Here is a 16,710-nt window from a genome sequence, read left to right as displayed (position 1 = left end):
ACTAATCCACTTGAAAGGCTCCACAAATTATTCTATAATAAGATGGATTTTGGATCTTCTTAAATATCTATATATCTTAGAGTGTCTATATAGTATATTTACATATTTAAGGATCTAAGAGACTCTCTAGTTAAGAATTGTTTTACATTCTGTCAACCAGCATTTTTGAAACTTAATGGGAAAACATTTTTCTTCTAATACCCTAATACTTTCTATGGAACACTTAGGGAAATTAAGGTTTAAATGATTGACAAGTATTTAACTTTTTATAGTAATTCACTTCTTAAAAACTTGTTTTATCTTCAAATTATGTGAAAATAGGCATTGGAAGAGCCTTTACTTTTGTGTAATGGATAACAGTAAACAGATGATAATGAGGCCCAAAGGTGTGACTGGTGCAAAGTTAGTACCCTCATCTTGCTGACAACAGTAGTTTCTACCAATTGTTGCCTTGTGCTTGGAGGTGTACAAATAGTTTCGAGCCATGTATTTTTTTGAAGGAAAGGTTTTTTGTTTTGGTCCTCCTATGCCCTTTGTTCACATTCTAAATTAGTAAAGCTAAAGGGGAAAGTATTGTTATTCAGTAGGTACAATGAGATTGTAGTATAAAGCTAAACAGCTGGCTCTCAGGCTATGCAAAGAAAGCCCCTGGATGTCAGCATGGGTTGTACAATTCCTGCTCCCCTCCCTCTCCTAGGAAACACCCGTCCATCAGGCAGTGAACTAAAGCAGTGCACTTGTCACTGGTTGCCTCTATTGAGAAATTATGGTTTTAATTTGAAGCAAAAACATCCATACTAAATTTTAGAAATGCAGATCCAGATATTGAACTACTTACTTCCACAGATTGAATGCTAAAGCTCTAAGTCTACTGACACTTCTGAATGTCTATCAAAAGAAACATCTGGTTGAAATTTTGTCATACCACAATTGTGATTCACAAACTCGAAATGCTCCAGAATTGGACTGCCTTATCAGACTTCAGGCTCAAAACATACAGCAACGACACATAGTCTTTCTAACAGGTAAAAAGTGCCGTCTTAATAAGCTTTTTATTATGAATGTAGGAATGTGGACGGAAGGGTACTGTTGCCAGTGGTGGGTGTTAAGTACTTTCGTGGGGGTGGCATCATCGTCTGTCTGTCCCACGTAGGTTTTCACGTTTTATACCCGAACCTTTTTATTTTTTTCATTTTAGAAAAGAATATCAAGATGGTCTCCAGTTATACAGATAATGGAATAGTGGTTGCGAGTACTGAAGACTTTATGCAAAACTTTAAAAATCTTGTGGGCTATCACAACTCAATCACAGAAGAAAACCTTCCACTGCTTGGTGCTAATGAGACTCTTGAGTCACAGTCAGGTAACTTTTCAGTAGTCTTACTTTTCTTTAAGGCAGACAGAAAAAGAGGAATGGTTTTGTGTTGTTTTCATAGAACAAAATGCCTGCTTTGAAACTACTCACCCTCTGTGTAAACAGCTTCAGGGGAAGTGTTTCAAGCCACTTAGCCACTAAGCCGTTCTTAGCGTACACAAAACCTCATTTATTATACTATAGTCAATAAAAGCTCTTAGTATGCTGGATACTACTAGAGTAGGCATTTTCTCTTTTGAGGGTATATAAACTTTATTGGCTGTTGTCAACAGAGGGATTTTTTGTTTTGTTTTGTTTTGAAGGATTTTATTTATTTGACAGATCATAAGTAGCCAGAGAGGCAAGCAGAGAGAGAGAGGGAGGCAGGCTTCCTGCTGAGCAGAGAGCCCGATTCGGGGCTCGATCCCAGGACCCCGAGATCATGACCTGAACTGAAGACAGAGGCTTAAATTACTGAGCCACCCAGGCACCCAGAGGGGTTGTTTTTTTGTTTTTGTTTTTGTTTTTTTTAAAAAGGACACCAGATAATGGGGAATTTAGCATTGGGCTACAGAATCTCCCCAGATGTATACAGGAATTTAAGTACAAGGTAGTAGGAATATATCCATAGCTTTAGTGTTCTGTGAGATGGCCTCTGCTTTGCTTCTAGGTTCTGTGTTAAATGAAAGATGTACGTACTTTATTTTTGATGAAAAGCAGAGATGATCAAACATTTGCTAGAACTAACCAGTTTAGTCATAATCCAGTGAAGCTAGATGTCAAAATTTTTATTTTTTATTTGTCTTGTCAAATACTGAATTACCGTATAACTTTAGATGCTGTTTTGACATTAACCCCTTTGGAGCTGGGAGTTGGGATTTCCCAACATTAAACGTGAACACATTTCGCAGAAGCTTTTAGCATCGGATTATCTGGACATTCACACCTAGTGTGAGTGTTGTGACTAAGTGAACTTGTGGCAGAAGACCAAGCTTTAAGGGATTGTGGACTTGCAGACCCTGACGCATTATATTGTGTGAGTAGTGTATAATTTTAAAACTTAAACAAATTGTGTATTTCAATAGAGGAGGACTTTTTGTTTTTTAAATGTAGCTCTTTTAGAAAACGATGAAAAGGATGAAGAGGATATGTCTCTGGATTCAGGGGATGAAATCTCACAAATAGAAGTATGCAGCAATTTTCATTCAGAAATATTGGCGAAAGAGACCAAAGGATCACGTGGAACAGATCAAAATAAGAATATTCAAATTGAGTTGCAATCGTCTCTTGACGTGCAAAAAAGTTTATTAGAAGATAAGACTTATCAAATTGATTCTGAAGAAAGAGCTGCTGTTGCTATAGTATGCTCTGAAGGAGAGAACAGCAATGCAACTGAACAAGATTCATATAGCAACTTTCAGGTTTATCACAGTCAATTAAATATGTCCCATCAGTTTAGTCATTTTAATGTTCTTACTCATCAGACATTTTTGGGGACACCATATGCCCTTTCATCAAGTCAGTCTCAAGAAAGTGAAAATTACTTTTTATCTGCTTATACTCAAAGCTTGGATAGAGATAAATCTCCATCTCCATTAAGTTGGGGAAAAAGTGATTCATCCAGGCCTTTTTCAAAAGAGAAATAGTCACTTTTTTTTTTTTTGGAAATAGGTTGTTATGGACTTTATCTGTTTCTTATAAGTGAATTAACAATTTATATTTCATTCTCTAAACAAAGGTTTCTTGTCCTTCCTCAATGTTTTTTTTTCCTCTTATTTAAATCATGATGGCCTGTAATAGTTGAAGCATCTGAAAACTGAAATAAATATATATATTTTTAACATATATTGTACTTGAATTATCTCATGTTGGCACTTTTTAAGTTCTACATTTATAAGTTACCTATACCTGGGCTTCAAATTGAAGCCTGTTTTATATATATAAAATCAGATAATTTGCAAAAGGATAGTCAACAATGGCTTTTCTTCTCCCCATCAGATGATACCAATTACTTTTGCTAAAATGATGTACCAATCAACTATTGTATTTATTTTAAGCTTTTGTATAGTATTTTATACAGGTATAAGCCAGTGATATCAACAGATACTTATTGGATTTTGGTTCAATACCTCAAGATTGATCTAACAGTGAATGCAGTTTCAATTTAGATGATAAACTATGTATATAAGTATAATTTAGGACATAATACCATGCAGCATTATTTTTATCTTTAGGCTTAGTCATGTAAAAATTGCCTTTTGCTAAAATTTTGGATCAACCTCTTATTCGAGGTGTTTGATCATTACAGTTTTCAGTGCTTATTAGTATGGTCCTAGACGTAACCAAATTCAATCCCATACTTCCAAAAGATAGGCTTCTGTTGGAAGAACTTTGTTACAGATTTTTAAATTAGTAGTGTTAGAGAAATTTAAGTATATTTTTGAGGGGGTAAAAAGTTAAGTACTTTACTAAAAATAACTTAATATTCACAGATAAAGTATAAGATGATCAATTTTAAAACCATATCTGTTCCTGATAACTGCCTGCATTAGAAATGCAAACTTGTAAAATGTTTTTGTAAAGTCCTAAAACCAGGAATTAGAGGGAAAAAACGGAGCTATTTTAGTTAAAGTTGGGATGTGTTAAGTCAGACCTTCCTTTGGCCCCTCAGAAGAACTTGGGAGAGTTCTAACCTCTTAAATCTTTTTGTAGAACAAAATACCTAAGTGGTATTCCAATAATAAGCTACATAAGTATAGAAGAACGTGGTCTGTGAACAGGTCAGAAACCTGTCTTAAGGTAAGTAGAAAGTGTTTAAATACCTAGATTGTGATAGAGCAAAAAAATGTTTTTTTACTAAGCTTTACAAAAATCTGTTTTATTGTAAAAAATATATATATATACACACACAGCGTTGTACTACATAATGTACAAGTTTGAAATAAGCATTTATAAAATCTAGGTTATTTGGAAAATACAGTAATGCAATGAACACATTTTATAATTTAGAAGCAACAAATGTGAAGGATTTGATTTTCTACATTTAAAACGAAGAATTAAAATTCTCTTCTTGATTTGCAGCTAAAGGCATGAGATTAGTTTCCAACTCCCTTTGCTTCTGGAGAAGGCCCTGAAATCACATTGATATGTTAGTAAGGTGTGCAGCAGACTTGCAAATTACTCCTATTTTACATCTCTGCCCTTCTAATCCAGAATTATATTTACATTACTTTGAGAACCTGTAATTAATTCAGTTACTTGGCTATAGCTTAAGCTTTATCTTTGTCATGTTAAATTTTAACCACTCAAAAAACCTACATCAGACTTTCTCACTTGGATATTGTGTAGCTACCATATATGTGTAAGATTATGTTTTTCCGCATAAAAACCAATAGGGATGATTTTTCCAAGTCTGCATAACTATGGAGCTGAAATCCCCTTAAAGGCTCTTAAAATGGTAATGAGACACACTGAAGGAGTCTCCCAACATCCAGTGTTTATCTTGACTGCACTGACCTTAGTGGCTTATACAAGGCCCTGCTGAAACTAAGATGTGGCTACTATACAGGTGGGTCACTACGTACATGGTCTATATTCCTGCCTCTTGACCTCACAACTTTTACCTCTATTAAGAAAAGTGCCTTGTCACTTTAAAGGAAAATTTAAAAGATTTACTGCTTGTTACATAATCTATATGTAACCATTTAAAGGACCAAAAGTACATAATTGTTACTATGATTTTCTAGCTCTATGTGAACAAATTGGGAAAGCAACGTGTGAATCAACAATTTGAAATGCAAGAGGCATATATGTAAATGACTGGACATGGAAAAGGACACTCCTGAAGTGGCAATTTATTTTTCCTAAGATCAGGGATCGGTATTTAAAGGCCAGCTGATAAAGGTTATATACACTTAAATATTGAATGTTACTAGATTTTATTCTTGCCTGAGCAAGCTAATGAGAAATGACAATAACTGACCTGGGAGGAGATGTAGTCTGATGGGTAAGGTTAAGGTTATGTGTATACTTTCACACCGAATTTTATTATTATTCTTTGGGACTTGCAAATATTCTGTTCTGAACACTGCCAACACATTCAATTAAAAACGTGAACTGATTACTTACTAAGAATCCATTAAAGGATAATTGTGTATTTTCTGTCTTGGGTTTTAGGGCTTATTAATTCATGACTAGTACCTTTAAACATGTATGCTTTCTTTCCTTCAATAAAATTGTCTTAATATTAGAACTGTCTCACGATTTCATACTGGAGTATTGTGATGTGAATCAAATTGAAGGAAATAACTTTTTAACTGGGATGTGGTAAAAGTCCCATATAATCATGTAACTAATTAAGCCTTTAAATTCGCCCTTCTGATACACAGTCCTCCATTAGCCATAAACAGAAAAGTTACATTCACACTTGGTGAAAAAGCTCCTCCTACCTGTCTCAGTTCTGACAGTCCCTTAAGGATTGCTTGCTGTCGGTCCCTGTTTTTCACCAAGTTAGGATTAAGAAGTGGGTCCCTGACATCAGCATCAAAGAGCTGCCGTTGTTCTTGGTCACAGGCTGCAGACAGATGAAAGTGGTAGGTTAAATACATCTCTAGTATGATACTCCCTATACTATACTATGTCTAAGGATTCATTAATAAACTTTTAGTAATGGACCCCAAAATAGAAATTCTACCCCTCCGAAGGGCAAGAAAATTAGTTTGGATTCTGAATTTTAGTTTGGATTTTGAATTTAGTGTTGGGGGGAAGGAGGGAAGGATACTTATGTTTACTTACCGTGTGGATTTTGGTACTGAAGATCGTGGGTTAAAGGCCTAGACAGTGGTGCATCTGGATCAAGGTAATAAATCTCATTGGTTCGGACATAGGGGATAAAATGGGACCGTTCAGGAAGTCCAGGTGATGTTTCTGTTTGACTGTCTTCTAAGATCAGATTTTGTCTTTCAAAATTACTGTTTTTTAGAGTTTGTTGTGTTCTGTTTTTCACCACTGGAACTGGTGGTGGTGACTGAGACCTGTTTTTCCCCCCCCAAAAAAGCACAATTAAGGACTAAGAAGCTTTAATGCAAATTATGTATTTGAGCATATCTACTCTTCAATCACATTTCAATTCAGTCTACACGTAACCCCTTTGGAACACTAGGAAGACAAATGAGTTCTATGATCCTTTTCCTAAAATGGCAAGAGAATAGGATGACTTTTTACTTGGCAAGGATATACAGAGGAAAATGAGGATCAATACTAGCCGGGCTGATTTAAGACTAGTGTTTCTTTGGGGCGCCTGGGTGGCTCAGTGGGTTAAAGCCTCTGCCTTCAGCTCAGGTCATGATCCCAGGTCCTGGGAGGGAGCCCCACATCGGGCTCTCTGCTCAGCGGGGAGCCTGCTTCCTCCTTTTTCTCTCTGCCTGCCTCTGTGCCTACTTGTGATCTTTGTGTGTCAAATTAATAAAATCTTTAAAAAAAAGACTAGTGTTTCTTTGATAATTCACCATAAAACAATATACTTACCATGTGAACCAAACTTCCTGTTACAGCCACATTCTGACACAACTCTAAACTACCTGGTTCATGCACAAAAGCATAAAATAAAATTTCTAACCATCTAAATCTCCTATTGTAGCTGAATTTCTCATTATCCCTCCTGGTCATTTCTTCATAACCTCCTCAATCCAAGCAGAAGGTATGTTCCACTTGTAACAGAACTGGAAAGTCAAAACTTTTATTTTTTAAAAAGATTTAGAGACAGAGTCCCAAGCACACTCTGTGCTAAGCACAGAGCCTGACGTGGGTCTCCATCCATGACCACAACCTCATGAAACCAAGAGTCAGTCACTTAACTGACTGAGCCAGCCAGGTGCCCCAAGTCAAAATTATGTTAGCTAAGCTTGCCAGATTTACATTCCTACCTAGATAGTTAGGCCCAGTCCAAATTGGGCCTTCAAATTTTAGGTAAAATGTCAGCCACATTTCCCTTAAACCTGTATTTCTCACCTCTAAGTTCCTACACGTTACTGGTTTCTGACTTCATATATATACAAGCTTTGATTTTACCTATATTCTGAGCAAATATTTTGTACTCTTGTCTCACACAGCACTAAGTAACTATGGAATCAATCCAGTCCATAGCGTACCTTTCCTTGCTGAAAGAATTAATTTTCAGAGGCTCTTCTTCCTAAAGGGTAGAAAAATGCAGACAGAGTAGCAGTACTGCTGTATGTCCCACAAATATTTCTTAAAATTTGAGATAATCTGAGGAGGATAACTGAATAACAGATATTGGATAATGGGACAGATTTTATATTTTTCCAATCACAGAACCAATGCAGTAATTCCTGACCTTGTAAAATTATCCTGTCTATATGAACTACAAACAAGAATTCTGAATGGCTATTAAAACAATGAACAGCATTCATCTATACAAGGTTAAATTGTCAAGTTTTTCTGTAAAGGACCAGATAGTAAACACTTTCAGCTTTGTGGGCCATGTGGTGATCTCTTACAACTACTCTAAGCCAGACACAATTTATAAAAGAATGAGCATTTTTATAAAACTTGATTTACAAAAGCAGCAGCATGATGGATTTGCGCACAGGCCACAGTCTGACAACCCCTAGTATAAACCAAGTATGTTTCTTAAATTCTTGCTCAGATACAGAGCCACCTTGTCAAAATATACATGTGGGGAACTGTTTTCAATCTAGAAACATCAATACATACTTTAAAAATATTTTTAAGACAAAAATTTTACCTTTTTGATTAGATGCCACCTGAACCTTGGCTCAGTTTCTTGAGATGAAGGAAGAACTGGTGAAGTGCCTCTATTTTGAGAGAGATGTCCAGGACTATTTCTTTCTACCAAATTAAGCAGTTCCATCTGCCTTCTTACTTTTTTTTCTTCTCTCTGCTTTTGAAGCTGTTTGGGGTACTTTTCTGATGCTGGAGTATACCTTTTGAGTGGTTTGTTTATATTCCAATCAGGCCTTTTAGGACATTTCCTCATAAGTGCTTTCTCTGTCCTTGCAAGCTCGTTACACTGATCATCACACCAACTGTTTTCTTTTTCTAGATTGGCTCCTTTAACCTGATTTATTAGTTCTTCTTTGTCCTTCTTAGTGTTAAACTGTTCATTAAATTCTGCAGGAATCTCAGGAGATGAACAGTTTAGAATTTCCCTCTCTATTACTGTTCCACAGAATGATTTTGCATTGGTGAATGCTCCTGTATTTAAGTCATCTAAAGAAAAATTTCAGAGGATTAATTTTTAATTGTTATAAAATACAGAATTTACTGCTTTATTTTTTTCAAAGGCATTATAGTTTTGTGGGGTTCCCCCCAAAAATTCTGTATAATTAAACAACTTCTATTCTCCCTGCCGGCTTCTGGCAAACAGCATTCTACTTTGTTTCTATGATTTGACTGTATTAAGTACCTCATACGAGTAGAATCATACAGTATTTGTCTTTTAATGACAGGCTTATTTCGTATTAGTATAATGTCCTTGAAGTTCACCCTGTATTCGTACAGCATGTGTCATAATTCCTCCCTTTATAAGGCTGAGTAATACACCATCGTAGGTGTATATCACACTTCGTTTATCCATTCATCTTTCAAGGGACAACATTTGGATTGCTTCTACCTTTTAGTTACTGTGACTAATGTTGCTATGCACACTGGTGTCCAAATATCTCTTCTCACTTTCCAGCTCTTTTGAGTATATACCCAGAACGGGAATATAATATGCTAATTATATTTTTGAATTTTTTTTTTTAAGATTTTTTGTTTATTTATTTGACAGACAGATTACAAGTAGGCAGAGAGGGAGATGGGAGAGGACAAGCAGGCTCCCTGCTGAGCAGAGAGCCCAATGCAGGGCTCGATCCCAGGACCCTGGGATCACGACCCAAGCAGAAGGCAGAGGTTTTAACCCACTGAGCCACCCAGGCATCCCTATTTTTGAATTTTTTGAGGAAATGCTTTATGTTTCCTATAGTGACTACTGTATTTTGTGTTACCAAAGCGCACAAGGGTTCTAAATCTTACATTAAACCATTTTTAAGTGTACCGTTCACGGTATCAGACAAACCCACAGTACTCCACAATTTTGACGCTTTCATTTACCCCAAACAGAAACCCTACATCCACTAAGTAGTAACTCCACATTGCACCCTCCCTCCCCACCTCTCTACCTTCCATTTCTATGAATTTGTCCACCCCACTCTCAATTCCTCCCACAAGTGAAGCTATAGGGTATTTGTGTTTCTTGGCACTCCTGCTGAACACAGACCCACATTATTTACTCAGCAAGGTGCCTTGGTCATCCATGCCATAAAGTGTTTCACAACTTAAGAAGGTTCAGTCTTTTGTGGAGCCCAATGCCAGGCTTGAACTCACAACCCTGAGATCACGACTTCCGGTAAGATTGAGTTAGACACTTAGCCATCCAGACTCCCCCAGATGATTTGTTCTCAACATCACATAATACAGACCATTTTTTATTTTTTATTTTTATTTTTTTTAAAGATTTTATCCATTTATTTGACAGAGATCACGAATAGGCAGAGAGGCAGGCGGAGAGAGAGGGGGAAGCAGGCTCTCAGCTGAGCAGAGAGCCCGATGCGGGGCTCAATCCCAGAACCCTGAGATCATGACCCGAGCCGAAGGCAGAGGCCTTAACCCACTGAGCCACCCAGGTGCCCCCAGACCATTTTTTAAAAGAAACTTTTCACAAGACTGTCCTGGATTTCACTTAGAATATACAAAAGCCATATAGTATAGAATATCATCTTGTATATCTAAGAGTATTTCCTTCTCAGCAAAAGTCATATCAGTGGTAACTGACAAAAAAAGTGAGATACTAAGTTCTTTTTCATAACTTGGCTTGAAATTAAAGTACATAAATATACAGGATCTGGAAAATATCCTTCCACTGTCTAAAGTACTGGGAAAATGTCTCTTATACCTCCCTTCTTGGAGTCAAATTTTTAGGGAAATGTTGTTGATGAAAAGTCATGTGTTTTTTTGTACTTTTAGATCCATATGACTCATATACCATTATATTCTGCCTGCAGACCATAGCTAAATCACATAAAACACTGGAAAAGTTTACGCAAAAAAGACTTCTGAAATTTTCTTCTTACATGTTTACGGATGTATTCAGCTGTAACAGCTGTGAAACCAGTTGAACAGTTTTACAAAATTTCAAAATCTTTGACTCATGATTAAAATTTTTTCTTAAAGATTTTATTTATTTGACAGAGAGACATCCCAAGTAGGCAGAGAGGGAGAGAGAGAGAGAGAGGGAGGAGGAAGCAGGCTCCCTGCCTAGCAGAGAGCCCGATGCGGGACTTGATCCCAGGACCGAGATCACGACCTGAGCTGGAGGCAGAGGCCTAACCCACTGAGCCACCCAGGCAGCCCCCCATGATTAAAATTTTAAATACACAATTAGCTAAGGAAAAAAGGTCTTGCTACACATTAAAAATTAATAATCCATTTATTGCTCTCTTATCCTGGACACTTACCAGGTTTGTTATTCCAGAATGGAGATGCTGTAGGCCCAATCCCTAGTAAGGCTGCCTAGCCTGCATCATTCTAATACTGGATATCTTCTTTTGCCATTCTATACCCATTTAACGCCTTTTTCTACCATGACTCACTGCCCTGGCAAGCTAAACTGGTATGAACCGTTACCAATGGGTTCTTGGATCCTTCAACTTCAGTCAAGAGGGGTTCACTGGCAGATTAAAGGGAGGAAAGCAAATGAAGTCAGGATATTTATTCCACTGGCTCATTCCCTGTATTGACCTGAGGCTGACTCTGTCCCTTTACCAAAGGTCACTGTTCCCCTCAAAGCTACCTCTAACACAACTTTTGCCTTCTAGGTTCTGGTAATCAGCTCAGTTGCTACTAGCACCGAAGTCATGAATTCTCTCTGATTCCCTCACACCGAGTTTTTTTGGAAATGGTCCCTTTCTACATAAAGCATCCTGAGTTACTCTATTTTGAACCTGATTAAAATTCTCTTATTTAGAGCCACTCAGTGATAATACACATAACTTCACTGTCTTAAGGAATTATTTTCACTTTCCCTTAAATGTGTAGGATTCATATAAGTCTGTTACTTATCTGGACATAGGGAAAGGACTGAAACCGATTCACCAACCTTAAGCACAAAGTATCAAACAATACCAAGAGCTCATAAGCAGAATAATTTTAGATAAGTGAGCAGCTTTCAGGTAAGTAACCCAGACCACCTTCTTGAGGTGCAATGGGTTTGAACCCTACACCGGGCACTCCAGCTTTTAAGATCTGATCTTGAGAGAGGAGTTCAGAGTTCACAAAACATCTAGCTTAGAAAGCCAATAGGGCTGATGTCTATGAGACCCACAAAGTTATAGCAGAAGGTGAAAATGCCTGTTGTGGGGACTAAACCCCCAGGGCCCAGCAAAGATGCAGTCAACGGTACCCAGAGTTACTAATATAAGTAAACAAACTTCTTTTCACATAAAGTGTTGGCCTAAGGGGCAGGCATCTAACTTAACCATGTATCTAGGGACTTACTGGTATACTATTCCAGGGAAGTAAGGCTGGCAGGCACTACCTTCATTTAAAACACTAGGCCTGGGCGCCTGGGCGATTCAGTTGGTTAAGCAGGTCATGGTCCGGGAGTCCTGGGACTGAGTCTGGCATTAGGCTTCCTGCTCAGCAGGGAATCTGCTTCTCCCTCCACCTCCCCCTATCCCCCATTCATGACTGCTCTCTATTAAATAAAAATAAAACCTTTAAAGAAAAACTTAAAAATAAAGTACAAAAAATATACATGCCTACTTTGAACCTCTAACAGTTGCTATCTTTAGAGTTCTAGCCTCCACCCCACCCCACCTCACCCCAACCAGCAGGTGTCACCTTCATGCTTTTCCTGTCCTACCCCATAGCGCCAATATCCCCTGGAAGGGAACTTTTTACACGCTGTTGCCCTGTATTTTATGTCGTACCCTGAATAACCAGGCCCTGAAGGCCGGGGGGCTTCTGCTTGTGGTCCTAGTGGATATTTATATATATTTATATATGTTAAAAGCTGCTGCCTGAAGGTCTGGCTTCCATCAGCCTGAATCTAAGTGCTGACTCAGATACTCCCCTCTCTAGGACACTGACCAATCTTGGCACACTCAACAACTAGGAGCTTTTGTAAATAAAACTGGCTGCAGGGACTATCACAAAAGCTTGAGAGACAACCAAGAGCGTGAGTAGGGTTGAACAATAAGGTTCAGTGCATACATGAGGCCATCCTCCAATCCTGAGACAGGCAGTTGTTATAACTGATGCACACAAACCAAGACAGAATGAAGAAACCAGAGGAATATGTTCTAAACAGGAGAATAAGATAAAACCTCAGGATAAAAACCTTAATGAAAAAATTTACCTAACAGAGTTCGAAGTAATGGTGACAAAGATGCTCACAGACCTTGAAAGAATGGATAAACACAGTGAAAACTTCAAAAAGAAAATATAAGTACTCAGAGTACCAAATACAAGTCACAGACCTGAGGAATATATTCACTGAAAAATAACACTAGAAGGGTTCAATAGGAGACTAGATGATGCAGAGGAAAGGATCGGTGAACTCAAAGAAAGGATAGTGGAATTCATCCAATCAGAGCATCAAAAAAAAAATAGAAATGAAGATAGCTCAAGGAAGTTATGGGACAACACCAAGCCAACAAATATTCAAATTATTTGGAGCCTCAGAGGAGAAAAGCAGCAAAAAACTTACTTGAAGAAACAATGGCTGAAAACATCCCTAACGCGGAAAAGAAACCAATATCCAGATTCAGGAAGCACAGAGAATTCAAAATAAGAAACACAAAGAAACCATCACTGTGATTCTTTATAATTAAAACGTTGAAACTTAAAGACAAGGACTATATCTTAAAAATGGTAGAAAATCAACTTGTTACATACAAGAAACCCCCATGAGATTTTTTTAGCAGATACTTTGTAGGTCAGAAGACAGTGGCTCAATATATTCAAAGTGCTGAAAAATAAAAACTTCCAGCCAATTTTATGTGGCAGAGTTATTCAGAATTAAAGGAGAGTAAAGTTTTCCAAACAAGCAAAAAATAAAAGAGTTAATCACCACTAAACTGACCTTAATGACTGAGTCACCCAGGCCACCCCACCACTAAACTGGCTGTAAAAAGAATGTGAAATTTCTTCAAGTTGAAAACAAAGGGCGCTAATCAACAAGAAAACTTAGGAAAATAAAAATCTCCGTAGTAAACATTAATACAAAATAAAAGTAGTGGGTTAATCACTTTGACAGCTAGTCTGAAAGTTAAAACAGAAAAGTAGTAAAAATAACTATAACTGGAATAATTAGTTATGGGATATGAAAGATAAAGATACAAAAGATAAAAAGATGAGACAGAGCTTTAGAGTGCTCTCAAAATTGTTACAAACTTTAAAAAGACTTATAAATTAAGTTATATGTAAGACTACGTGTAACCACAAAGTAAAAACCTCTAGTAGACACACAAAAGATAGATTCACAAAAGATCAAAAAAAGAATCTAACAATACTATTAAAGTCATCAAAACAAAGAGAAGAAAGGAACTAGAAAAAAATGAACAAAATGGCAATAAGCACACACATATCAATAATTTCTTTAAGTTTAAACGTACTAAATTTTCCAAATCAAAAGATGGAGTGGCTGAATGGGAAAGAAAATTAGGCTGCCTATAATGAGGCTGCCTCATTTCAGAAGGGAACACACACAGAATGAAAATAAACAGATGGGAAAAGATGTTCTATGCCAATGGAAAAGGAAGTGAAGGTAGCTACACTTCTTTCAGACAAATAGACTTTAAAACAAAGACTGCAATAATTATGAGACAAAGAAGGGCAATACATAATGATAAAGGGGTCAATCCAACAAAAGAATATAACATCTGTAAATATTTATGCACTCAACACAGGAGAACCTAAATATATAAGGGCAATATTCACACACCTAAAGAGAGAAACTGAAAGGAGTACAATAATAGTAGGAGACTTTAACAACCCATTTATATCAATGCATAGAACATCAAGAGAGAAAGTAAAAAAACAAGACCTTAAACATTAGACCAGATAAACCTTATGGGCAGATTCAGAAAATTTTAAAAGCAACAGAATACACACTCAAGTACACAAGGAACATTTTCCAAGATAGATCATGGAATGCCACAAAGTCCGTTTTAATAATAGTCATGAAAATTCCAACAATATTATGCATTTTTTTCAACAATAATACAAAACTAGAAATTAATAATTACCTGAGGAAAACTGGAAAACTCACAATTATGTGGAGATTAAATAACATACCACTTAATCAGTAGGTCAAACAAAAACTCGAAATAAATGGGTTGGAGCACCTGGGTGGCTCAGTGGGTTAAAGCCTCTGCCTTCAGCTCAGGTCATGATCCCAGGGTCCTGGGATTGAGCCCTGCATCAGGCTCTCTGCTCGGTGGGGAGCCTGCTTCCCCCTCTCTCTCTGCCTGCCTCCTGCCTACTTGTGATCTCTGTCTGTGAAATAAATAAATAAAATCTTTTAAAAAAGAAAAGAAATAAATGTCTTGAGGCAATTTAAACTAGAAATACAACACATCAAAACTTACACGATGCAGCAAAAACAGTTCTAAGAGGGAAGGGAAACTTGAGTGATAAATGCCTACATCAAGAAACAAGAAAAGTCTCAACTAAACATAACTTTAAATCCAGGGAAATAGAAAACCAAACAAACTCAGAACAAAGAAGGAAATAATGAAGATCAGGATGGAAATAAATGAAATACAAATATACAATGACAACACACAGTATCAATGAAACTAAGAGCTGTTTTTTGAAAAGATAAAACTCACCAACTTTAGCTAGAATCTTCAAGAAAAATAAGAGACGACTCAAAATCAGGATAAGAGACATGATAAAGATACCAAAGAGATGCAAAGGATCATAAACTACTATGAACAACTACAAATGAACTATTCGACAACCTAGAACAAATGGATAAATTCCTCGAAACATACAACCACAAAGAAAAATCGAAACACACTTATTACTAGTAAAGAGAATTAATAATTTAAAAAACCTCCCTACAAATAGAAGACCAGGCCCAGATGGATTCAATGATGAATTCTACCCTACATTCAAAGAATTAATACAAATCCTTCTCAAATTCTTCCCAAAAACACAAGAACAAGGAACACTTCCAAACTTATTTTATGAGGCCAGCATCACCCTGATACCAAAATCAGAGAAGACTGCTACAAGAAAAGAAGGTTATGGGCCAATACCCATGATAAATATAGATGCAAGAATTCCTCAACAGGGACGCCTGGGTGGCTCAGTCAGTTAAGTGGCTGCCTTCGGCTCAGGTCATGATCCCAGGGTCCTGGGATCAAGCCCCACATCGGGCTCCTTGCTCGGCAGAGAGCCTGCTTCTCCTCCCTTTGCCTGCCTGTTGCTCTCCCTGCTTGTGCTCTCTCTCTCATTATCCTGCTCTCTGTGTCAAATAAATAAATAAAAATATTTTTTAAAAAAAATTTCCTAAACAGAATATTAGCAAACAAAATTCAACAATACATTAAAGGGATCATACACCATGATCAAGTAGGATTTATTACAGAGATGCAAGGATGTTGCAACATCTGCTAATAAACTGAGACACAACAGATTAACAAAATGAAAGCTACAGATCATATGATCATCTCAACAGAGGCAGAAAAAGCATTTGGCAAAGTTCAAATCCATTTATGATAAAAATTCTTATACAAGGTATAAAGAGATTATACCTCAAAATTAGACTATATATGTATGCCAAGCAAGTAGCTAACATCATACTCAGCAGTGAAAAGGTGAAAGCTTTTATCTAAGATCGAGAACAAGACAAGGATGTCTATTCTCCACACTTTTACTCAACATAGCACTGGAAACCCTAGCCATAGCAATTAGGCAAGAAAAGGAAAAGGCATCCAAGCTGGAAAGGAAGAAGTAACCTAATTGTCACTATTAGCAGATGGCATTTATTTAGAGAAAACTCTAAAAACTCCATAAAAATCTGTCAGAAAAAACAATTTCCATAAAGGTGCAGGATATAAAAATCATTATACACGAATCTGTTCTGTTTCTATACACTAATACTGTTAAGGAAATTAAGGAAAAATCCCACTTGCAATTGCATCAAAAATATAATACTAGGAATAAATTTAACCTTGGAGGTAAAAAACCTGTACACTGAAAACTGTAAGATACTACTAAAAGAAACTGAAGAATACACAAATAAATGCAAAAACATGTCATGC

The 16,710-nt window shown here is 36.9% G+C and overlaps 2 protein-coding genes across 14 annotated transcripts in view; one reads left to right on the top strand and one right to left on the bottom strand.

The window, feature by feature from the left end:
- Window positions 1–5,606, top strand: part of TASOR (transcription activation suppressor) — a 56,966-nt gene extending 51,360 nt beyond the window's left edge. For 2 of the 4 annotated variants that reach the window (XM_059161227.1, XM_059161226.1), the window contains exons 22-24: window positions 847–1,025; window positions 1,199–1,363; window positions 2,468–5,606. In XM_059161227.1, coding sequence (XP_059017210.1) covers window positions 847–1,025; window positions 1,199–1,363; window positions 2,468–3,000 — 877 coding nt within the window. In that variant the 3' untranslated portion in view covers window positions 3,001–5,606. Of the gene's footprint in view, window positions 1–846; window positions 1,026–1,198; window positions 1,364–2,190 lie in introns of all 4 variants that reach the window. The other 2 variants (XM_059161229.1, XM_059161228.1) reach the window with 1 other exon arrangement.
- The window catches only part of CCDC66 (coiled-coil domain containing 66), a 69,286-nt gene continuing 55,199 nt past the window's right edge, over window positions 2,624–16,710 (bottom strand). For all 10 annotated transcript variants that reach the window (XM_059161231.1, XM_059161232.1, XM_059161238.1 and 7 more), the window contains 5 exons: window positions 8,121–8,605; window positions 7,504–7,544; window positions 6,149–6,387; window positions 5,803–5,927; window positions 2,624–4,484 (listed from right to left, as the gene is read on the bottom strand). In XM_059161231.1, the coding sequence (XP_059017214.1) occupies window positions 4,398–4,484; window positions 5,803–5,927; window positions 6,149–6,387; window positions 7,504–7,544; window positions 8,121–8,605 (977 nt within the window). In that variant the 3' untranslated portion in view covers window positions 2,624–4,397. The remainder of the gene's footprint in view (window positions 4,485–5,802; window positions 5,928–6,148; window positions 6,388–7,503; window positions 7,545–8,120; window positions 8,606–16,710) is intronic.

The sequence above is a fragment of the Mustela lutreola genome, chromosome 2 (assembly GCF_030435805.1).
Source record: "Mustela lutreola isolate mMusLut2 chromosome 2, mMusLut2.pri, whole genome shotgun sequence".
Classification (NCBI taxonomy): Eukaryota; Metazoa; Chordata; class Mammalia; order Carnivora; family Mustelidae; genus Mustela; species Mustela lutreola.
This window is presented reverse-complemented; position numbering and strand designations above follow the sequence as displayed.